Source organism: Aspergillus japonicus, assembly GCF_003184785.1.
Source record: "Aspergillus japonicus CBS 114.51 unplaced genomic scaffold BO86scaffold_9, whole genome shotgun sequence".
Taxonomy (NCBI): domain Eukaryota; kingdom Fungi; phylum Ascomycota; class Eurotiomycetes; order Eurotiales; family Aspergillaceae; genus Aspergillus; species Aspergillus japonicus.
This window is the reverse complement of record NW_020291646.1, coordinates 87001-109701: the sequence shown is the minus strand read 5'-3', so window position 1 is coordinate 109701 and position 22701 is coordinate 87001. Positions and strand designations below refer to the sequence as shown.

Below are 22701 nucleotides of genomic sequence, written 5' to 3'. Positions count from 1 at the left end.
GCGACCTGCATGACGATTTCTTGCCATCTAACGTTACCCTCATGTTTTCTAGGATTGTATCCAAAGAGTATGCCAGACAAAGTACCCGAAACGCTCATTCAGATGCAGGTCCTAAGATAATCCATGGCATTCTTAGCGTATCCTTCAAATATTATACAGATATCTTTGTTTGGTTCCACATCCGGCACCTCTTATTTAATCAACCTTGATGACCACTTTGCCAAAGTGCCTCTGATCCCACAGATACTGATACGCCTCGCGCGCCTCATCGAACTCGAACACTCGCTCATCAACCACGGGCGTGATATCGTTCGCCTCAATCGCCTGAATCATATCCAGCATCTGTTCCTTGCTCCCGATCTGGATACCCCTGACAATCGCCGCTCCCATCAACGTATCCAAGATCTGCGGGGGCTGCTCCTGATCCTTGCCACCGCTCGTCCCGCCCACATACCCGATCACACTGATCACACCCTCCAGCTTGACACACTTCAAACTCTGGCGCATGGTATTCGGGCCCCCGACCTCAACCACATGATCGACGCCGTGGCGCGTCAGCTTCCGCGCCGTCTCGCCCCAATCCGCATCCTCGCGGTAGTTGATCACATGGTCCGCGCCCAACTCCTTGAGCCGCTGCGCCTTCGCGCTCGAAGAGGTGGTGGCGATGACCCGCGCACCAGCGGCTTTAGCAAACTACCCACCATATCAGCCTCACCCTTTCACATACCCCACCCACCCACCCCGCCAAAGAAACAAGGAAAAGGGGTAAACATACCTGCAGCGCAAACACTGAAACCCCACCGGTGCCCTGCACGAGCACCGTCTGCCCCGGCCGGACCGGCTTAACCCCGTACAGGGCATTCCACGCCGTCAACGCCGCACAAGGGAGGGTCGCGCTCTCGACCGCGCTCAGATTCCTGGGCGCATGCACGAGACTCGTCTCGTGGAAGACGCGGTACTGCTGCAGACACCCATCCACGAAGCCGCCCAGTCCGGTCTGCTGCGCGGCCGCGGTGAGGTCGCCGAAGAGGTGGGCGGCGAAGAAGAGCGAGGTGATGCGGTCGCCTGGCTGGAAGGCGGTGACTTTGCGGCCGATCTGGAGGACGGTTCCGGCGCCGTCGGAGCAGGGGATTAGGTCGTTTTTGCTGGGGAAGGGGTACATATTCTTCGATTTGTTAGATTTCCGAGTATATATCTGAGGGGGCGGGAAGGGGGAGGGGGTGGGGGCCCCGACCATGGGAATACTGGCGTCCCGGTAGTTTAGCGAGACCGCCTCGATCTTGACCAGGACGTCGTACTCGCCGACGTCCGGCATCGGGGAGGTGGTCCGCTCCAGGCTGTCGAAGGTGTTGCCGCAGCGGCGGATGATCCATTGTTTGTTGGTTTGGGGGGTCATTGTGGGGTGGCTGGACGCTAATGAGTTTATAGCGAGGGGATGTTAGTGGTATTTGTGAGGAGTATAGGACTGATGTGGAACGGTCTGTGAACGCGTTCAAATATACTCTTCTATCTGGGATACCGAGATCTGCTCGCGGCTCGCCCAGATTATGGAATCATGGACGGCGGCGGGGCTGACAAATTTGCGCCAATTGGGCGAGGGCTTGGCATGGGTGTGGGGAATGGGGCCCAGACGTTTGAGCTGGGATACCGAAGTCTGCATTCTGGGATACTGGAATTGGGCAAGACTTCGATTGGTTGAACAAGCGATGCAGGTCATTGCTTGGTTTCAGGTGTATCAGGGCGGTGGGATAGCCCGATGGGATGGGTGTATTTGTTTGACGATGTTGCGGAATGATTTGTGTTTTGCCTGTTTTATTAGACCTATATGATTTGAACGCGGTTGCTTCATTCTGAGTCTGTTGCTTCATGGACTCTTCATTGGTTCTTGAAAAGTTTGAAGGGTGTTGTCTGTAGGGCGGATACAGTGCTTTCTCACTGACTACATGGAAATAGTCCAAACCGACATCTCAAAGCAGCGTGGTTGACAGGCAGACGTGGGTTATCCGAGAGGAAGCATCCAACGGGAAAGGCAGTCACGTGGCATACAGCGGTCGCGAACACGTGATACATCATGCCCTGAGCTCTGCAGGAGTAGCAGGGTTCTTAACATTGAATATGGAAATTGAATCGTAGAACCTTGGAGGCGTGGGTATTTGAACGTGGTTGAAGTCTGACCTATTCTCCTCAACCATACAAAGAGAAACAAATATGCTACGATAGCACAAGACAACGGAACTGTATTAGAGCTGTGCAATAAATCCTCGACACAGCAGGCCAGGAGATAAGATCAATTACTAGACAAAAAAGACACAAAACAATGTATAGACTCCAACATTTCACTGTTATGTACTTGGTTTGTTGCATATACAACAGAGCAATAGTCACTACATGAATCATGAACCACCTCAACCACTACCTTCAAGCGCCTTCATCCGACGAATAATCTCCTCAACATCCTCCCAAATCCTTTGCCGGTTCCGCAACCCCTTCAGCTGACTCCACTGACTCTTGACCCGAGTAAACACTCGATGCCAATCCGTGTTCGCCCTTTCCAGCCTCACTTGTCCCGGCACCGCGACAGGCCACGGGACCAGGTAGTCCACCAGATCATCCTGCTCTGTAGGCTTGGCTCCCAGGACTTTGGCGCAGTGATTCCGCGCGTCATTCACAAACTTGACCTCGTTCGCGTTAAGTGTCGTCCACCGCGAGGGCGTGTGCGTAATCTCCGAATCGTCCCACGCCTCCCACAGCCAGGGCATCTCGTCACGAACGAGTCGGCACCAGACACCGTTGGGAAGGTGCGTAAACGCCCGCGACGCCGCGCGGAGGCGCGTGATGTCTGCTGCGTCGAGAAAGCCGATGATGTGGAGACGCAGGTCTAGCGGGAGGGAGCTCAGGCGGTCGACTGTGAGGGCAGGCGAGGGCGGCTGCTCCTTATCATTGGAGTCGGTAGTATCCACCTCCACCTCCTGCTTCGTCGCCTCTGCAAGTAACGTCGACAAGCCAGGCACATAGAGCGGGTTCGCAGCCAGATATTCGCAGCCGGGTTTATGATCCCACCATTGCTCCTGCGACTCGAGGACATCGCCCGCCCGGGGGAATTCGTGAAACTCTTCATAGCTGCACTCGGAATTGCGCCACTTGATGAGCCCGTCGACGTTTACCTTGTTGAAGTGCTGTTTCGACTGGCGGGAGAAAATATCGAAGCACCACGGGTGGAATGGCATGGCGAGCTCGTGGGGGTCCATGGGCTGGTAGAGAGACATCAGTCCTCCATTGCTTTTTGGAGTGATTTTAGGTAGAGTGTATGAAGATCACTTACAACGAAACTAACATTATCCGCCGCCACGGTCTCCACCCCGCCCCGCGCGGGCCAGACATCCGGATACCCGCAGTCGCGCGATCGCATCCCGTCACACACGCCGGAGAGGAACCACTCCTCCGCCGGCTCCCAGTCCTCGTGCAGCCCATCGGGCTTCCATGTTTCCTCCGCCTGCGACTTATGCACGAGGAACTGGGCCGTCCGGCAGCCGCGCATTTCGGCAACGGAGATTGCCGCGCCGGGATAAGCATGGGCTTGGCCGCAGGTGCGGGCGGGGATGTGTTCGAGATCTTCGGGGTTGTAGCCCGCGGGGAGTTCGGAGGATGTGATGGGAATCAGGATGTCTTTTTTCGTTCCGGTGGTTGTGGAATAGGCTAAGGCACCAATGGGTTCGCCGGTGTAGTGTTTTGGGTTGAGTGTGCGGAGTGTGTTAGAGAGGAAGTTGCGGTACATTTCTTCCTCTTTCTCGTCTGGAGTGATTGCTTCGCTTTTATGGCTGGTGTTGTCATCTTGATCTTCGGACAGACTCATGGCATCATCCAATTCATAATCGGAATCATACTCGTACGGCTCTGCGGACTCATCCCCACAATCATCAGGCTGATAGTCGGGATCAACCTCCGATTTGTCATCATTGTTCCCGGGGTATGGGTATTTGAGAGCGAAAACGCAACCCTTCTTAGCACACTCGGCTAGATCCAGATCCTCGATCTCCATGGAAAGGCTGTCGTCGCTGCCAAAGGAAGCAACGTGGGGCTCTCCAACATCGCGCGCACGACCGATGTTGAAGCTGACGCCGCAGAGATGGCAGTATGCCTAACATGGGATATCAATCAGCTTTAGATCTTGATGTGAGGGAATGTGCTCCTACCTCAGAGTATCCTGTATTGCATCGTCAGTTGTCGAATCCTCTCTCTGTGAGTTGTTTTTGTGGTAGCTTACCCATTGTGCTCTGTTTAGTCTATGATCGAATGGGCTATGAAACATCCCAAGAATCTCACGAGCAGCATAGAAGAACATGTTCTGGATGAAGTTGTATTTGAGTTGGAGGATGCGGCCAGGCTCCCGCGTGGCTGGAATTAGGCTGCACTCCGCCCCCACAAGCGAGGGGCGGTGTGGCTGTGCAGGGCCAATGGCGGTGGTGAAACAGCACGTGACTAAGGCAGCGGTGATGTGCTGTTTGTCTCTTACTATATGCTCCAGAAGAGTATGTGCTAACAGTGTATCCTTTCTTACTGCTTGAAAGACATGATTCTGATTAACCTCCAATGCATGAGTTACACTTTGAATATGTCAGATTGAAGCCTGACGGTCCAGTACATATCAAGCACCTTAGTCAAATAGTCATCCTCCTCAGCTAGCCACCAGAACCCTGGCCTGTATGAACTTGCCCCAACAACCAGCCAGTACTAGATATGCTCCAGTAAAACAGTCCAGTTCGAGGCTCTCTCGTGTACACAATCAGTGCTTGACCGCACGAGCGAACCGAATCTCAAACTCCACTGGAAAGGTGTCCAAAACCCACGTAAACCTCATCTTCGGCAAATTGTATTTCGTAATCTGTCCGAGCAGCTCCTTCGCACTCTCGTAGGCCGGTCCGCCCTGCAACGAAGAGCCCTCCACGACTTGCCATCCGCCCTGTCTCGTGCACGATGCGCGGGGGAAATCGTCCAGAACCTCCAACTCCCAGTCCGGCCCGACAGGGTCGTCGGGGACGAGTTCGCGAAGCGTGGCGGGGGCGTCGACGACAATATACAGGTCCCGGCACCACATCTGCAGCCCTTTGCGGAAGAGTTCCGGGAGCGCAGCATATTCAGAATCCGTGAGCAGTTGCTGAGGCAGCGCCACGCGTCGGATGAGATGGTTGCGGTTGAGCTTACGACCAGAGCGGGCGATCGATAGGGCGATATACACCAGGAGCACCTCCTTTAGGAAGTCCTTCCATTTTGCATTGGGACAGAACACGATGTCGCGTTGGGGATCGAAGGGGCGCATGGCGATGGTATTGTGGTTGCGGGTAAAGGTGTGATTGTCCACGTCCACTTCAAGAGATTGGCGTTGGATCCACGCTTGGGCCACCCTGTGGGCTTCCTTGTTCACTTCAAAGAGCGGGATCTCCACAGAGAAGGAGCCCATCTCGATTGGGTCGATGAGGGTAGGGATTCAGTCGTCGTCGTAGTCGTCGTCGCTGTAGTCGTCGTCGTCGTCGTCCAGGCTGCAAATCCACAGTTTGATTCTCCTCCAGAAAAATAGAGGGTTGCTGATAGGGTCGGGGAGAGCAGCGTTCCAGATCATGCGACGGATCTCTGGAGGGAGGCGTGAGAACGAAGGAAAACCTGAGGTCGCCATTACTGCTGAGCTCAGTATGACGGCAATAGAAGAACGGCTTGTGTAGCGCGAAGATGGAAAACGAAGAACTGCAACCGATCAGAAACTGATGGTAGACGATGGTTGTGAGGAAAGAGATGGGTTGATATGGGAAAAGATTACTTGGTCAAAAGAGAATGACTGTGTTAAAAGAGGATGACGGAGTTGAAAGAAGGTGATCGAGTTTGAGGAGGATAGGCGCGGTTGCCTGCAGGCAGCGAAGATATGGAATTGGCAATGAATTTCAGCGGGTGAAGGGCTGCTTCGAGTGAATGCCTTCATTGCCTCCCTATAGCGACCAAATCACGTGCGCAACTGAGGGACTTGACTTCTTTGAATCGAAGATATAAACTCCCTCGCCATACCTTAAGTCCAGGCACTGGTCTCGCTTGGTGGAGTAGAGATTTGCAGACTCCATTAGACATTTTCTCCAGAGAGGGATACTGGTTCGATCCCCAGGACCTGCCCCAGGCAGCTACTCGGTTCGTAAGGCATAGATATTACTTCCCGATGCTTCTGGACCTAAATCAATACAATCGAGATACTGAGACGCTTCTATAAATGCGCTTTGGATCTTGTGGAGATATAATAAAACTGGAATTTGGTTGCCACGGTAGAGCGGGGTTCGCAACTACTTGTAGATCTTAGATTGTGGTTATTGGCTAACAGCTTAGTGCTTTTGATTCCTGAGATTCATGGTGCAGTATAACATCCTTCCTTGGTCTATAAATTGCAATGCAGTTTCAACATTGTTCCTGTACTATACCTCGGAAGGTAACTGTAAGATCACATAAATCGAGTTGCCTAGTGTCCAGATCGACGGCCATGCATAGAGGAAGATATCCAGCTAGAACAGAAGCAGGAAACCCTACACAACGCCCCGAGCAAAGACGCATTTTGGATGAGAGCATACGAGGCAGCGTCACTTTCTCACCTCCCGGGCAAAGTGAACAGAAAAGTCGTTGACGTAATTCTCACAGAACCATTTCCCGAAAGACAAACTGTAGCCTAGATCTGTCTCTCTTCTAGTGAATGCCTTCGTCTACCCCCCTATAGTACGGCAATGGTATCCTTTTGCTTCCCTCCGCTGTTCGGCCTGAAGATCAATGCAGTAGAGATAGTGAAGATTCGCTAAAGATGCTTTGAACCTGCCAAATGTACTCCAGAAACTCTAGACCCGTAGTTTCTTTCTCCCACGGCATAGTGTGATGCCGCAGCTACGCATGACAAGTGATTTGTTTCTGGATGGCTATAGCTACTCAGTTTCTATAGCGCTATCAGCCTCCCAGATCCTGAGACGGATCTCAGCAGGGAGGAGCGAGAAGGAAGAAAATCTGGAGGTTGCCATGGTTTAGAAACTGATCTGGATTGCGATTGGTGGTGAAGAATGCAGGTAGAGAGATAGATGGGTGTTGTATTGAGATGGAGAAGAGGAAGGCAGAACGTCGAAGGGACTGAGCCTGACAGAGATGACTGTAGACGATGATGGTCACTGTGATGGACTACGATGAATGACTTCAAAGACAACAGTCGAGGTGGATGGAAAAGGTTGAGTGAGAGAAGGAATAGCTGAGCTGAGAGATGGCGGATGTGATGCTTTTAGGCGGTGAGGGTAGAATGATAACAAGATTGACTGTAGCCTAGATCATATCCCTTCCAGTGAATACTTCTCTTATATGTTGCTAGAATGGTACACAACGAGGGGCCAGACCGAGTGAATGAGTAACCGCAGGCTATTTACTTCAGCTTGAGCCTGAGATCGACCTTTTGCTTGTTCCAATTGGGGTTGGAGGGGCCGTGGGCCTCAGATTATATTGTACTGTGCATGATAGCCTTTGTGAACGCTTTTTCAATATGCTATTGTCCGTGTAAACCAGGCACATTGAGCTCTTTAGAACAGGTATGGACAGTGCAATGCATCGCTTCACTCTACCTAGACGAACAGGCGAAAGATTTTCTGCCTAATTCAACCAGGTTATAATCCAGCAGGGACATGTCTCTCCTTTTGCCCTCACAACCCATTTCAACAGATGTTGCCGAGATAACAAGAACAAGAACAAGACCAGGCATACGGTGAGGTTCACTACTCACTACATGATGTAGGGTTGTTTGCTGATATGTTTTGTCGGGTCTGCCTACCAGACATCTAAATCCCCAGAGACACTCGGCGGGATACCAGAGAGAATGCGTTATATTCTACATACTCCAAGGCTTTCAATCGATACATCCCTCGCAAATTCCAATCTATCCTATATCACCCCACTTTAACCGCTGTAAACAGCAACACCAAGGAAGCACTGTGAGGAAGATAAGGACGGTTGGTCAACTGCCATGATCATATGCTCATATATATTGTCGCTTGTACTCAGGTTCTTCGATGACGAAACCATGTCATAGAGGTAAGAAAGGACTCTGTATACATTAGATTTGATGTCTGGGCTCGCGGGCGACTGTTGTCTTGGGTCAGTAAGCGGATGAATCGCCTCGGCAGATTGGTGGCGGCCTCAGGCCACGGCGCCGGAGATTCACACTGATTTCGGACATTTGGTGAAAGTCCGCGGACTTTCAACACCAGCCCTAATGCTGCTGGGCCCCGTTCTCTTGCTCCGGATCTTGCGAAATCTCCGGTATGGAGCGAGAGAATATGACAGATACTCACAGCATGCAACAATCGACATGACTTATAAGCACACATGCAGAATGATTTCCCATTCCCACACCCTGCCTATCTTGCCCTACCTAGATACCGAAGTCAGGCTTGCGCTCAGGGACCTCTTTTCTGTCACATAGGCTGCGATCATTGAGAAGGATCTATTGGATGATGTCTTCTACCAGCGAATCTACGATGCCTGACAGCCGACAACCTCGCAAAGAGGAAGTTGACAGGGCCGATGATCAAATCTCAGGACCTGGCGGTCTTGGCGAGCCAGACGCTGGGGTCCCTCCATCCGCATTTTCATCTACCTTCCAAGAGGTCCTTTTTATCTTTGTCATTGGCCTATCACAGCTGTTCTCTGTTGGTGGTCTCGGGAATACATCTTTTTCGGTGCAACAAATTGGACACTCCCTGCATGCGACAAGCAATGGTCAAATGTCCTGGTTCCTAGCGTCATACTCTCTCTGCGGCGGTGTTTTCGTTCTAGTGACCGGACGACTAGGCGATCACTTCGGCCACAAATATGTCTTCCTTTTCGGTTGGATGTGGATGGCCCTATGGTCGCTCATGAGTGGCTTCGCCAAAGATGTGATCCTCTTCGACGTTGCTCGCGGCATGACGGGCATCGGCAACGGGGCACTGGTCCCCAACTCCTTCGCCCTCCTCGCACGTGCCTTCCCCCCGCTGTCAGTCAAGAAGAACATTGCCTTTGCCTTCCTCGGGTTCTGCGCACCATCGGGCTACATATTTGGAGGCATCATCGGCGCTGCCTTTGCCGAGAAAGTCACCTGGCGATGGGGATATTGGTTCTGGGCAATTGGCTGCCTCGTCCTGGGCGCAGTGACCTATTTCATCGTGCCCCACCGCGTGGGCGCGCCCATCCCCGGCCTTAGCCTCAAGCGATTCGACTACCTCGGATCCTTTCTCGGCGTCTCGGGGCTGATCCTCCTCTCCTTCGCCTGGAACCAAGCCTCCGTGGTAGGCTGGCAAGAGCCCTACGTCTACGCGCTCCTGATTGTCGGAATCCTCCTGATCGTCGCCTTCGCCATCTCGCAGTCCCACGTCCCGGCCCCCGTCCTCCCCAACACCCTCTGGACCCGCAAGGGCTTCTCCCCGGTTGTGACAGCCATGGCATTCGGCTGGATGTCCTTCGGCATTTTCCTGTACTACACGACAATCTACATCCTCACGATCCACCAAGCGCAGCCACTCACGGCAGTCGCGCAGATGGTCCCGCTCGTGATTGGGGGGCTGTTCGCGACGGCCTCCGTCGGGCTCTTCATCACCAAAGTCCCGGCGCAGTACATCTTCGGCGTCTCCATGTTCTCCTTCCTGGTCGGCAACCTGCTCATGAGCTTTGTGTCGTACTCCCCCGTCTACTGGGCCTTCATCTTCCCCGCCTGTTTGCTGGTGGTGGGCGGACCGGACCTCTCCTTCGCCTCGTCGGGAATCCTCATCTCCAATGCGGTTCTGCCGGAGGAGCAGGGCGTCGCTGGCTCTTTCATTTCGACGGTCGTCCAGTACTCCATCTCCATCGGGTTAGGGATCGCCGCGACGGTGGAGGCGCATGTCAACCGCGGGGGCGAGGATGTGGTTCGCGGGTACCGCGGGGCGCTTTGGCTTGGGGTCGGGTTCGCGGCGGTCGGGTTTGTGATTGTGGTTCTGTTTGTTCGGGATAACCGGTTTGATGCGACGGAGAAGAATGGGAAGGTTGATGCGAGCAGCACGGATAGCGCTGAGATGCCAGTTGACTAGGCAGGTGTCTCAGGTACCTGGAAATCGTCGGGGAATTAAGCCCTGGGGTCATGTTTGGCGAAATTGAGGATAAGATAAGAATCTGTACCATAGCGCAGCATAAAGAATAGATTGATTTTGATGGCCACAGCAGAGAGACAGAGCGAGATATAGCAATTGAGCTTTTGATAGTTAGCTGTAATTCGTAGGGTCGTGTCCTTCTATCCAGCTTTTCTAGGGCAGAGCAGCTCAGACTATGTAGTTCATTTCATTCGCATGTCCATGTTATTCTCCTTACCAACAGCTGCGGGCCTATCTGTCTGCAATTCTTTTCTTTTCTTTTTATTTTTTTTTACTCTTATCGTTTTGCTAACCTCGTGCGTAAAGAGTGCTTCTTTGCTCTCAGTGCGGAGCCGCTCACAAGTTGCGAACACAACCTGAATACATTGTTGCGTTTGTTAGACAAGGGACCAAAAGGTGTATGTGCTTCATCTGGTCCGAGCAGAATAACAAGGTAACTACTTATATAGCTTCAATGGTCTCCACCCATTGTAGTAACTAGTGACCAGTTTTCCTGGTTGGCTTGTGATGTCGCTGCATGTCTTCAGGGTTATATGAGGTGAGTCCGAACGGGTGATCGAAGGCTTGGCAGACTATACCGAGAGCGAGAAATGGTAGCCAGGATCGGCGGATCACCTGACCCACATGTCCGCGGTATAAAGCCCCGCGCCGTCAACTGGCCAGCCAAGGGCTGGCTCCCGTAGCTGGACTCCCACACCAACGCGTCAGCCGGCAGGTGCAGGTGGTGGCGGCATTCCAGGGAACAACCCCCTCTCCCTTCGTTTGGTTAATTATCTACCCCCCCCCCACAGACAGAGCGCAGAATGGTTGATAACAACCGCAGCAGTATCAACCCGGGCCCGCCTGCGGGGGTCCGCAAGTTTACGCTGTCGTGTTCCAGATGTAGAGCCTCCAAGCTAAAATGCGACCGTGCAGAACCTTGTGTCAGTGCCAACCTCCTGCACACGCGAGCGATCAGATTGCTCTGGAGGCTACATACTGACAGTATCTCCACAGATAGAGTGTGTCAAGCGTAACATCGGTCATCTTTGTACCAAAGATGAGCGGCACCCGAGGGCCAAGCGGTCCAAAACCGTGCACCGAGGCAAGATAGCGTCCAAGCAGTGGGTATACCACATTCGCTTTCGTAGTCAGTGTGTTGACTCTTCGTCTCCAGAGATCTAACACAAGATGGGGACGGCGAAGGGGAAGCAGAGGAGACAGCTCAGCTCTTGGAGCGTTTCGTGGAAGGCATTCCTCGTTCGAATTCTACGGCGGCAACACCATTGTCAGTCGCCCCGGATTTTCCGAATCGATACTGGTCCACGACAGACCCTAAGCGACACGGTGAACAGATCGCCTTGATCCGAGAAATCGTCGATGTACTCCCGGAGTGGGAGATGATTCATCTCCTTTTTGAAGTTTTTGTCACTCGCTGCCAGGGTCCGCTGGGGAATGTGGTGCATACTCCGACCTTCATGGCGCAAGCTGCAGAGTTCGGCCACTGCTTGAGTCTTTCTTCGCCAGACGAACGGACCTCTGCAATAGCCAGTGCAGTCACGATGGAGACACTGGGCTGTTACCTCTTAGCGGTAGGTGGAGCCTACCTGACGCAAAGGCCCCGTGCTCACATCATTGTTTGTTTGCCAGCTCGTGCTCGGTCTTGCTTTCCATCCAACCCCTTCTATATTGGGGTGGAGTCCTACGCCGTTGGCTCTACGTGTGGAGGAGCTCCGAGCGTCTGGTACATGTCCAAAAACATGGAGAACTCTGGGATTGCGCTGTGTTCAAGACGGAGTATCTTTCTTCTGTGGCTCAATCGCCGGATTACAGGCTGCAGTCATGCTTTTACTGGACGGCCAGGAGGGTTCGTTGGCGCTGGACGCGGTTCTGGTCACTGCGATCTCCGGAGCTCGCAGACTCGGGTTGCATCGGCTGGGGGATATCAAGTTGGACGCGTCTGCATCATATTCAGCACCACTCGAAAACGGCACGATAACACCGGCAGAACCACTGCATCTTCGCACGGAAATAGGTATTCGCATATGGTAAGGTGAGCGAGAAGGTAGGTCACGAGTCCTGTGCTGACATCTTCGTACAGGTGGGCGCTCGTTCAAAGGGATTGGTCGCGCGGACAAACCCTCGGCTACTACACCATTCAACCATCACAATTCAACACCCGGATGCCGTTGCACGTCAATGACGACGATATCTCTCTACCAACTTCGCAAGTAGATGCAAATAGAGTCATTGTAGAGCGGCCTCGATCCGAGTTCACGATGATGTCGTATACTCTCCACGCCCTGGAAGTCAGCTCGATTGTCCGCGACTCCATCGCACTATGGGGATCACAACCATATGCGCCTGGGGAAACCACTGGGCCTGCCAATTTACGCAAACATCTCAACAACAAATACGAGAAGTACGTTGCTGGTCTGCCGGCGTATTTCCGACTGGGCAGCACGGTCGGACTTACCGCCACCGGCGGTCCCATGGCGGCGATCCCCGTGCAACGCTGGATGCTGCACCAGCAACTGTGGAGCTTACTGCTTCGACTGCATCGGCCCAACCTCTCATCGCCAATTGGTCGTCCTTTCTGCCAGCTCTTGGCGCAGAATATCATCGGTACCCAGGGTCAGATCCAGGCGCGATGTACCGTCTGTGGCTCGCTGTGGACCAGTGAGATACAGCTCTTCAATGCGGCCGTGGTGTTGCTCCTCGATCTGCTCTTCACCTATAGTCCCGGGGATGATGGAGATAGTGCTAGTGCACAGCACCTTAGCCGACTGATGACTCGCGACAAGATCCGGGAAGCGATGGAATTGTTGCGAGTCGGGGATTTCAAAAAGCTGCCACCGACGCTCCAAGATCCGCACAGAGAATCAGAGGCGGAACCGCCCGCTCAGCGCTGCCTCATTGCTCTGGAAGCCTTGACGAAGCTCGATGAAGACGACAGTCAACATAACGACGGCAGTGCTGCGGCCGGAGGTCATCGCGGGGAACACCCCGCTGCTGCAAGCTCACGAAAGCTCAGGGTCGCGGGTATACTGAAGGCCGTGAGCAGAAAAGCAGTTGATCCTGCTGATGCACCCGAGCAAGAACATCCGCAAGCCCCATTCGAGCCTCTTTCACCATCCAACCCATTACTACCATTAGTCGATGGTGGTGTCCCCGACGGGTTTCCGGAGCTCGACGTGCTGCCGCTTCTCTCCAACGGCCTCGTCAGCCCGGACGACCTTTGGCAGTGGCAGTTGTCGGACTTTCCCCTGCCACCACTCGAACCTTGGGATTCTCACTCCAAAGATGCCCCGTTTGCTACCCTAGGGGACGACCTCCCTGGCGCACTTGGACTGGGCGTTTCAGACACGTCGACATTTGCCGACTCATACAGTGATTGTACTCCTGGCACGCGCATGACCCGCACACCTCCTCTTCCTTCTGCGGGATGACCTATCGGACTACCAGCTAGAGGCGGGGACTTTCGCCCAGGTCCCGCTCTGCGGATGCCTATCGCCCAGGCTGCTAGCAACGGGATCTAAGTCCGCGAAAGTAAGCTTCAGGGCTTCTTATTGCCAATCTTGTTGATCTAATAGAAAACGATAATAGTCCGCTTCAAACTATTTTTGGAAAGAACAATCGGCCATTCCTTTCTAGTAGCCTTTTGCATGAGCGCCCGGATATTTTGCTCTCAATGCATTCTATGTTCGGTACCATGAAAGGCAATCACCACGTCCTGTTTATTGTGTTGATAGATGTGGTGGTAGTTAGTAGTAGACAATCTGTATAGCCTCACCGCCGCCCTGAAGACTGAATACAAGGCTTTATGAAAGCTTGTAGAGGAAGATGTTTATAAGACTTGTTAAAGATGATATATCCCTAATAGGATAGTGCTAAGAAATTATTACAAAGAACAAGGGCTCATGACGTGATGGAGGCGAGGGAGAACCCAGGAAGATGAATGATGTATGAAACTATCTACATAGAGCTATTCAAGAGTAACTAGCTAAGGCTATTAAGATGGGCAGTGATCTGGCAGCCTCAGGCCGCGAGTTCATTAGAGTTGACTTTTTGTGATCGTCTTTCCGAATTAGGGGTTGATGGTCCCAGTTTTTTGCAAGGTGGGGTACGTAGTGGCCGTGTAATTTGGGCCCCGGAGGCTCTTCGGATTCTTGCTATTTAGCACTTGTGGGGCAGTTGTTTGTAGAACGTAGACGTCGTATCCGAGAGAGCGGTTGAGGAAATATGGAACAGCGTCACGATTCTAATACGCGTTAAATGCTTAGTGGTATGAGAATTGTGAATCGTGTTGAGGTTAGTTTCAGGTTGTGCCCGGTGTTATGTTGATATTGTTATGATACCGTACACACGCTAATAAGCGCCTGAGTGCTTATTCAAAGCAATAGAAGGAACATTCCAACAAAATATCCCGACAGAGTACATACATGGTACAAGACTTGACATACTGAATGCAGATATATGGTAGATCACTCACAGCCTCTTTATTTCCTCGAGGATGTACATATATGGGTTGAAGGGGGCCAAGGCGGAACAGAAATCGCGTTACTAAGTGGATCTGTTGCCATATTCGGACTGGTGGCGTGGTGTGTAAAATATGCAACGTCGCGACATCGCGACATGGACTCCGCTCCGTATGATGATCGTGTGGGTTTACCCGTAACACTAAGACTTAACGCTCCGCCTCTTGATGTAACTCAATTAATTCAAATATCAATAGCAACCCTAAAATCTATTGGCGAAAAAAGTGTCTTGTTCAACATTCACCAGACCTGAATGATGCTGTGATCGAAAAATTGCACTGTCGGAACTTACTTACACCCCGTGACCGGAGACAGATCGATCGTTGCAAAGTCACCTTTGAGTTAGCTCCAACTAGTGATCAGAAAGCTTAGCCTTAGTCTGTCTCGATTGGCTGACGTGAGAGATTTGATCCTTCGTCGGTCTCAGGACGTGTGCGTGCGATGGGCGCGATGATTGGGTGGGAACCTACTACTACCGAAGGAATCGCTCCAGGATTCCGGTTTTTAGTCACAGCCTGCCATAAGTTTCTATCACGCCGGGCCACCTATTTAAAACCGGATTTAGGGCTCGGGAACCTCCGAATATAACCTAGTGTGTGGTAAAGTACTATCCGGGAGCTTGTATTATGCAAGGGAGACATAAGTGATATATAGAGAGAGCGAGAAACACAACCTGGAAGTCTTCTAACACCGACAGGGCGGGCCGCCTAGGTTAATCATTCAAGTCCCACTAACTACAAAAGACTTTAATGGCCACTCTGCAAAAACAGATTTTACCGGCAGAACAATAAGATTAGGAGAATTAAACCTCTTTGCCAAAATCCCAACAATCCTAAAAAAAAAGAATAATAATAAGTATTTTATAATCTAGAATCTAATATGATATAATCCTGTATGTAATTTTTAGAAAGCAGCGTGGTAGTAGTTATAGGGAGTCTTATAGGCGGTTACTGCTGCGGTAGGGATATTAATATTCCGTGAATTGTCGTCTGTCTGTCTGTCTGTTTGATTGGTTGCCTGCATGCCGCGAGACCCTGCTCTCTATGCACTATCCATGAAGGTCACTCCCATTCCCGTCGGTGTCGTGGGGGAGAATTGGGCCAATATCCACGATCCAGTGGAGCGTCGGAGGGCCCAGAATCGCATTGCTCAACGAGGGTATCGTCGACGTGAGTACTTACCAAGCCTGGAATGGGGGGTAGTCGAGACCGGAGACTTTGCTAAATCATTGAGTGTGTCTTGAGCAGGTTTAGGAAAGGGAGAAGAGAGAAACACTGCGCAAGCCAGTGCAGCCACGCTGCCTGCTCCTCCCCAGCACCAGCATGATCAGGTCCTCCCTCTACCACCATTATCATCACCACCGCCACTAAAATCATATAGCCTCCACCCACCCACCCCGCTTACGTTACCCTCCGATGTATCTCCATACACCTCCCCAGCGGACCCTCTCATGTTCACCGGAGAGCCCTGGGACCCGCCGCTCAGTCTGACGTGCTATTCCCAGATCCGGTGGCGTACTCAGCCTACCCCTCCCCGCTGGCCCTGCCTCTGCCGGACCTGCTCCACGAACCCACCCTCGGGTTGACTCCGGAACCCACGTCCAGCGGAAGCCCGACCCTGACCCCCACCACCGAAGGGAGGAGCGGCCCTGCACACGGACACACAGCTCTGCATCGTGCCGCGCTCCACGGCCATGAGTCGGAGTTAGCGGTGCTGCTGCGGGCCGGGAGCGATCCCTCCCTGCCTGACAGCGCCGGATGGACGCCGCTACACCTAGCCGCGCGGCAGAGCCACACCAGGGTGGTGCAACTGTTGCTGACGAGTGACGCCATCACCGGGGGGCCGTGAATCGGACCACCCGACGTGGAGAGACTGCCTTCCATCTAGCCGTGCAGGCCCGGCAGCACGCCGTGGTGCGCATCTTACTCGAGCATTCCGCCAGCTACTACTCGGTCAATGCGCAGGACTGCTGGGGTCGCACCCCGCTGCATCTGGCGTGTGAATCAAACCAGCAGGAGCTGGTGGAGATGCTGATTCTGGCGGGTGCTCAACTAGACATTCGTGATTTCGAGGATCAGACGCTCTTACATAGTGCTTGTCTCGGTGGCAGCCACTGATGGCTTTGCCGTACAATCTTGCATTTTCTTTTTCTTCTTCTTTTTTTTTTTTCTTTCTTTCATTCGGGTATCGTCTGCGCTTTTGGGGGTGATGTATTCTGGCTGGATTGGAATTTGGCGTTGGGCTGTCGGGGCTTTCTTGGGATACCAACTTTACATCTTTGACTATTTTGTAAATATATTCATACTGATAGAGAGAGATATATATATATATGCACCAGAGGATAGCTGCTAGAGGGTTGACATCACATAGGAAAGTCCTAATTATTTCAATTTTGAACATGATGCAGTGGGGAATCAGGTAGAAAGAACACGGGTCACGGCGCTAAGAATATTCAGAAAATGGGGAAAAAAAGAATTGAAAAAAAAAAAGAAAGAAAGACATAAGAAAAAAAGGCCACCGTTCCTTATCCGGACAAACTCCCTACATCCGCACCCTGTCCGGATAAGCATGCGTGATCCCTTCCTCCAACTGCGCATTGTCCGACTGCTCCGTCAAATGATATTCGGAGACTCGGTGGTTGCGCTTCCGACTCGACGACCGACGGCGGTTGCTGCGCTTCCGCTCCTTGGCCTCCTCCTTGGCCTCCAGCTTTCTGCGCCTCTTCTCCCCGCGCGACAGCTTGATCTTCTTGGGAAACTCGCTGTCGTCCCCCTGGAGGTAACGACCGGGGTGCCAGACGTTCCAGATGACCATCGCGGCGAACATGGGCAGACACTCCAGACAGTAGAAGGGCGCCTCGTTGACGGTCAGCGGACTGCTGCCGGCCGTGTTGGTGTCGGCGAATTCGGCGAGACGGTAGATGATGCGGATTGTGATGCACGACAGACTGGCGTACATGGCGAACACGAGCGCCTGCCACCGCTGTCGGTCGCCCATCCTGTCCTGACGCCCGTGGCCCTGGCGCATGTGCCGGTGGAAGGCGATGAGGAGGCCGATGAAGCAGACGATGAAGAACTGTTGCACCGCGATCCCCGCCGTGTACACGTGCAGGCCGATCTTGTCCATTTCGTTGCTGAAGTCGGAGTCCATGATACCACCGGTCGCTTGGACGATGAAGGAGCTAATGGTGCATCTGGTGAGTCTTTTCGTCTTGTTGACTGACTGACAGATTTTTGAGAGATTTTGGGGAAGGCCGCTCACCTCACATCCAGCCAGATGAAGATCTTGGCCAGCTTCTCCGCGCGAATGCCGGCGACTTTTTTCTCGGGGAGGAAGTAGTAGACCATCCGACCGAAGATCATGTAGATGTAGGCGTTAATCCACAGCGGGGCCAGCAGCACCAGCAATTGGCCGGCAGACGCCGTTGTTGACTCGGTCTGGTTGATGGTCGAGTACGTGCGCATGATCAACCCCAGACATTCCCACAGCGTGCCGACCACGATCACCCAGCAGAATTTCTTGCGGTAGACGATCGCTTGCACCAGATGGGCGATCCAGGTCAGTCCGAAGAGGACGGAGAAGAATACCGCCGCGGGGCCATTGGCACAATAGCTGTATTGGGCATTGTCGCTGGAGAGATCTATGGATTTTTTGGTTCATCAGTTAGGGTCATTTCGGGTGTGCTGCTTCCTTAATCAAAGAAAACGAAACCGAATGAATGGGCGAAGTGAGAAACTTACCGCAGTGACTCGGCCAGCCCATGGTGCGGTCTGGGTCTTGGTCTTGGGTTTGGATTCGATTGGATTCAAACAAGAAAACGAGATAAAATATGACTCTAGAGAAAGCCTGAAGAGAAGGGCAGAATAGAGAGGGCCGGGATTCTCAAAGAAAAGAAAAAAAAAAAAAAAAAAAAAAAAGAAACGAAACAAAAAAAAAAAAAAAAACAAAAGCCTGACGCTGACAGCAGCGTTTTATCATCTCATCGAATCTGATTCCAGGCACCCAATCTCGCGGATGATCGACAATCGAGCCAGGATTCACCAGTCCAAGGACTCGTCCAAAATTAGCAAATAACGCTGCCTGATCCTCAAAGGATCGTTTCAGCCTTCTAGACGAGCAAATATGCAAGCTCATCCGCTGCCGCTCATGTCATGCAAGGTGAGCCACTTAGGGCTTACATCGGCCCCGCTTGATAGCCTGGTCGCAACAGGCTAACCAAACACTAAAATATACGAGCTGGTCCCGGCGCACCTCTTTTTCTTGGGGAATATATGAAGATACTACTCTGGAGACTCAAAGTGGAGAAGTGGCTGGGCTTGATTTTTTAAACTGTTCTGCCTGGGTTGCCCCTCATGGTAGCCTTTGATTCCACCATGTTGATCTCAACCACCACATTATCAACCACTTCATTAACCGACTCGTCGACATCGTCGGGTTGGTCGACACCCGAACATCTGTCCACGTCGGCGTCGGCGACAAATCCGCTGGCAGGGCAGATCCTGACCATCAGTTACGGCACCTTTACACATTCCCTCTCCGTCACCACCGCGTTCTTCCCTGCTGCTCTTCAACTCCGCGATGATTTTCTCCACCACCTGCAGACGGCCGACGAGCCGGTCACCTTGTCGTCCCTCGTGGAGTTCTGGGCGCGCTTCCTCGGCTTCACCGTGCATCGGTTGGAGCAAGCCCCCCGGGGATTGACCGATGACCTCCGCCACCTCCTCACCATCGCCCTGGAGACGTTCGACCGGGATATTCTGCAGCAACGCGAGGTGCATGGGGTGGTCTACAACCTCGAAGATACCTCGGAAACCACCCAGTCGACGATTCTGGCCGCGTATGTCCGCGCCCGGCATGCCTTGCGGCGCCTGAGTCGAGCCGCCCCCCCTCCCTCCGCGCTGCTGACGGCGGCACAGGAGCGCAAGGCACGACTGTATGCGGTGTTTGGCGGCCAAGGCAACGATGAGCACTATTTTGAGGAACTGCGCACACTCTGGCAGACCTATCGGCCCCTGGTCGAGGAGTTGATTATTCCCGCCTCGCAGCGCGAGAGTATGGGGGGCGGCAGCAGTCGCTTCTACCACCACGGGCTGGATGCCCTCAGCTGGCTGGAGCATCCCGAGCGCACGCCGGCGTCTGCCTATCTCATCGGGGCCCCGATCAGTATGCCTCTGATTGGGTTTCTGCAGCTGGCCTGGTATCGAGTGGTCGGCCGGGTGGCCGGGGTGACGCCCGCGCAGCTGCAGACGGCCCTGGCCGTCCTTGCTTTGTGTTTGTCATTGTTTTGCTTCTAGATCTTGACTCTTTTGTGTCCTTGTTGTCTTTCTTTCTTGCTGTACTCGTTGCTGTTGTGGTTAGTGTCGTGGCGATGTATCTACAACTTGAACTACATGTGTTTTCCATACCAAAATCCTGATTTAATGGGGGTTTTTTTTTTAAAGATTCATTAGACCTCGATGTTTTCTATACTATGCTCAGTCGGGTGATTGAAATATAAGTAAAATTGTCAATACGATTTGCAGTGAACATGAGTCTGTTTCAATGCCTGATTCAAATGCCTTGTCTCGCGTCTCCGGCAGCTACATCAAAAAAATGATCTATATTCCCTTTTTTAGGCAGCCTGGCGCCGAATATTATCGTGGTGTAGAAATGATTCAAATTATCAGTGGCATATTTGAGAAAAAAACGAAAAAAAGAACTAGGTCCACCCTATTTCCATCATCATTTGCAGATAGAAAGGAAATCAATTGAAGGAGATTTTAAAAAGGTCCAATAGTAATAAGAAAGTTAACCGGAAAAAAGCTAGCTACACTAGCTAGGTCATGACATCCTCCTGCTGCTGCTGCTGCTGCTGCTGCTGCTGCTGCTGCTGCTGCTCTCGGTCCTCCTTGCTACCAAATTTCAACAGATCCAAAACCTCCGCGACACCCCCGACCCCCTCGGCGTCCAGAATCCCCTCCCCTACATCTTCCAATCTCAGCAGATTTCTGTCCCTCTTTTCCTGCAGTCCTTCCATGCGTTGTTCATACGCCCGTTTCCTCGCCCGCAACCCCTCGACCACCTTGGCCACCACCCCAGCATCCCACAGCCCCTCCCGCCTGGGCAACCGCGGATTCTCCTGCAACAGCAACAATGCATCATCCACCGTGCGAGGGTCATGACTCTTCAGACAGATGAAATAGAGCCCTGCGATCAGCTGGGTGGAGAGGGTGAAACTGAAGGTGCCACCCGCACCCGCACCTGCTCCCTCTCCACCCCCATGCCCATGGGCGGTCCCTCTATCGGACGGCGGAACAGGACTGCCGGGACTGTTGAGATCGTTGTCGCTGCTACTGCTGCTGCCGCTGCTATCGTCCCGCTCCGGCGGAACGGATTCCCTGGCCCGCCCGCCCAGAAGGAGGATGATATTGTCCAGCGCGGCGCGAAGCGTGGCGTCCATTATCGTGTCTGTATATCTTGGGGATGCCGGTGATGGCTGCTCGTCATCATCATCATCATCATCATCATCATCATCATCATCCTCATCAGAGGTGATCATGTTCTCGCGGATGATGCTGTGGGAGAGTTGGGCCTGAATCCGGTACAGGAGAAGGCGTTGGTGTTGCTGCTGGGGGTTTGTCGGGCCCTGCATGTGCATGTGCGTGTGCATGTGCGTGTGCACCTGCGGGATGGGTCTTGCGGGTGAGGCCGGGGGTGCAGGATGCACAGTGAGGGAGGCGATAAACGTCTGGAAGTCTGCGTCCAGCGCGCGACGTTCGTGGAGTATGGACGGCGGGAGGCTGTCGAGGGGGTGGTTCTTATGCGAGACGTGGAGCATGAGGTGGCGGAGAAGACGGGCTTGGAGGGTTATGACGGTTCTTTCTTTGGCATTGAGGTCGGTTGGCGACGGCGCGGTGGGGTCGCTTGGGAGTTCGGGCGATGATGGCCCTGATGGCGGGGAAGCTTCCCATTCAGCCGGACCCAGCAGCAGCACCAACGGCCGGGTATCGTTGTACATGCTCGCTTGGATATCCAATCTCGCCAGCAGGGAATTCAAATGCGGCAGGAGATCATCCGCGACCGGGGGTCCGTCGCGGCACCCCGGGCGCGCAGCGTCGTCATCGCGATACCTTCGGAACAGCAGCAGGGTCTGATCGAGATGGCGGATGGCGGCCTCGGCCTCGCCGATTAATGTTTCAAAGGCGTAGAACAGCACCCCGCAGATCAGGGCAACCTCGTAGGAGGCGTGCGGAGAAGCGAGATGGCGGCAGACTTGACGGTGGGACTTGGCGATCAACTCCAGACTCCGCGGGGAGGGTTGTCGCGGTGTTTCCGGCGATTGTGGGCCACGGTCGCAATAATGATCGCGATAGAGCGCACTCAGCGTCACCAGCGCATGGCGGATGATGGGTTGCGTGTGGCAGCGCTGCAGGACCAGCTGCGTCCACAGGGTTGGGTCGGTTAAGCTGGAGAGACTCTGGGCGGCTTCGCAGCAGTAGAAATGCAGCAGTTCCCGATCGGCTTGACTGCCGGGGACGCGGAAGGGGATGTTGTAGGCTGTGATGATTGGCAATCGCCGCTGGTGGAGGGAGCTCGGTTGCTGGTGGAGCACGGCGTATCCCTCGCAGGTGCGGTTGGCACGACGACATCGCTGACACGTCGGCTTGGCTTCGTCACATTTCACACGACGGGCTCTGGATTTACCGTGAGTATTGTAGGTCGCAACTTAGGGTTAAGAGGGGAGAAGCACTTGCAGGTCAGGCAGCCAGACCGACCTTTGGGGGTGCTTCGACGCGAGGTTTTCATGGTGGTGGTTTAGACGGCAAGTTGATAGTGGGAGGAAGTGAGGCTGAACGGAACCTAAAAAATGGAAACCTAAACTAAAATATACGAGGAGCGGGGGAGGTTGGGTTAAAAGACCAGTGTTGGTATGGTATGGTATGGTATGGTATGGTATGCCGTGGTTATCTATTCCAGGCGACTTGTCATGTGAACATGGTAAAGTATTTATTCATATATATATGTACTATCGTCACCACCGATAG

The 22701-nt window shown here is 53.1% G+C and overlaps 8 protein-coding genes across 8 annotated transcripts; 3 read left to right on the top strand and 5 right to left on the bottom strand.

Annotated features, from left to right (window-relative positions):
• Positions 1-195: 195 nt before the first annotated feature.
• BO86DRAFT_446323 (zinc-dependent alcohol dehydrogenase family protein) lies at positions 196-1396 on the bottom strand (the record flags this gene model as incomplete). The annotated part of the gene is made up of 3 exons (XM_025676509.1): positions 196-693; positions 776-1165; positions 1235-1396. The coding sequence occupies 3 exons, from the start codon at positions 1394-1396 to the stop codon at positions 196-198; spliced, it is 1050 nt and encodes a 349-aa protein (XP_025530160.1).
• Positions 1397-2302: 906 nt separating this feature from the next.
• Positions 2303-4355, bottom strand: BO86DRAFT_454337 (F-box protein). Its single transcript, XM_025677054.1, has 4 exons — positions 4265-4355; positions 4194-4204; positions 3323-4138; positions 2303-3251 (listed from the first exon to the last, which is right to left on the bottom strand). The coding sequence occupies exons 1-4, from the start codon at positions 4266-4268 to the stop codon at positions 2406-2408; spliced, it is 1677 nt and encodes a 558-aa protein (XP_025530159.1). The 5' UTR covers positions 4269-4355; the 3' UTR covers positions 2303-2405.
• Positions 4356-4783: 428 nt separating this feature from the next.
• On the bottom strand, positions 4784-5458 carry BO86DRAFT_397131 (uncharacterized protein; the record flags this gene model as incomplete). The annotated part of the gene is made up of 1 exon (XM_025673475.1): positions 4784-5458. One exon carries the CDS (start codon positions 5456-5458, stop codon positions 4784-4786), a length of 675 nt encoding a protein of 224 aa, XP_025530158.1.
• A 3052-nt stretch (positions 5459-8510) lies between these two features.
• BO86DRAFT_307195 (uncharacterized protein) lies at positions 8511-10100 on the top strand (the record flags this gene model as incomplete). The annotated part of the gene is made up of 1 exon (XM_025667726.1): positions 8511-10100. One exon carries the CDS (start codon positions 8511-8513, stop codon positions 10098-10100), a length of 1590 nt encoding a protein of 529 aa, XP_025530157.1.
• A 764-nt stretch (positions 10101-10864) lies between these two features.
• Positions 10865-13570, top strand: BO86DRAFT_333204 (putative C6 transcription factor; the record flags this gene model as incomplete). Its single annotated transcript, XM_025668804.1, has 5 exons — positions 10865-11083; positions 11157-11263; positions 11317-11731; positions 11790-12187; positions 12241-13570. Coding segments are annotated over exons 1-5 (2370 nt in total), but the record flags the coding sequence as incomplete, so codon positions are not given.
• A 3648-nt stretch (positions 13571-17218) lies between these two features.
• BO86DRAFT_356632 (RTA1 domain-containing protein) lies at positions 17219-18562 on the bottom strand (the record flags this gene model as incomplete). The annotated part of the gene is made up of 3 exons (XM_025669674.1): positions 18418-18562; positions 17939-18317; positions 17219-17858 (listed from the first exon to the last, which is right to left on the bottom strand). The coding sequence occupies exons 1-3, from the start codon at positions 18437-18439 to the stop codon at positions 17219-17221; spliced, it is 1041 nt and encodes a 346-aa protein (XP_025530155.1). The 5' UTR covers positions 18440-18562.
• Positions 18563-19050: 488 nt separating this feature from the next.
• On the top strand, positions 19051-19971 carry BO86DRAFT_397126 (uncharacterized protein; the record flags this gene model as incomplete). Its single annotated transcript, XM_025673474.1, has 1 exon — positions 19051-19971. The coding sequence occupies one exon, from the start codon at positions 19051-19053 to the stop codon at positions 19969-19971; it is 921 nt and encodes a 306-aa protein (XP_025530154.1).
• Positions 19972-20492: 521 nt separating this feature from the next.
• Positions 20493-22466, bottom strand: BO86DRAFT_356630 (Zn(II)2Cys6 transcription factor domain-containing protein; the record flags this gene model as incomplete). The annotated part of the gene is made up of 3 exons (XM_025669673.1): positions 22407-22466; positions 21339-22350; positions 20493-21035 (listed from the first exon to the last, which is right to left on the bottom strand). Exons 1-3 carry the CDS (start codon positions 22460-22462, stop codon positions 20493-20495), a joined length of 1611 nt encoding a protein of 536 aa, XP_025530153.1. The 5' UTR covers positions 22463-22466.
• Positions 22467-22701: the final 235 nt, after the last annotated feature.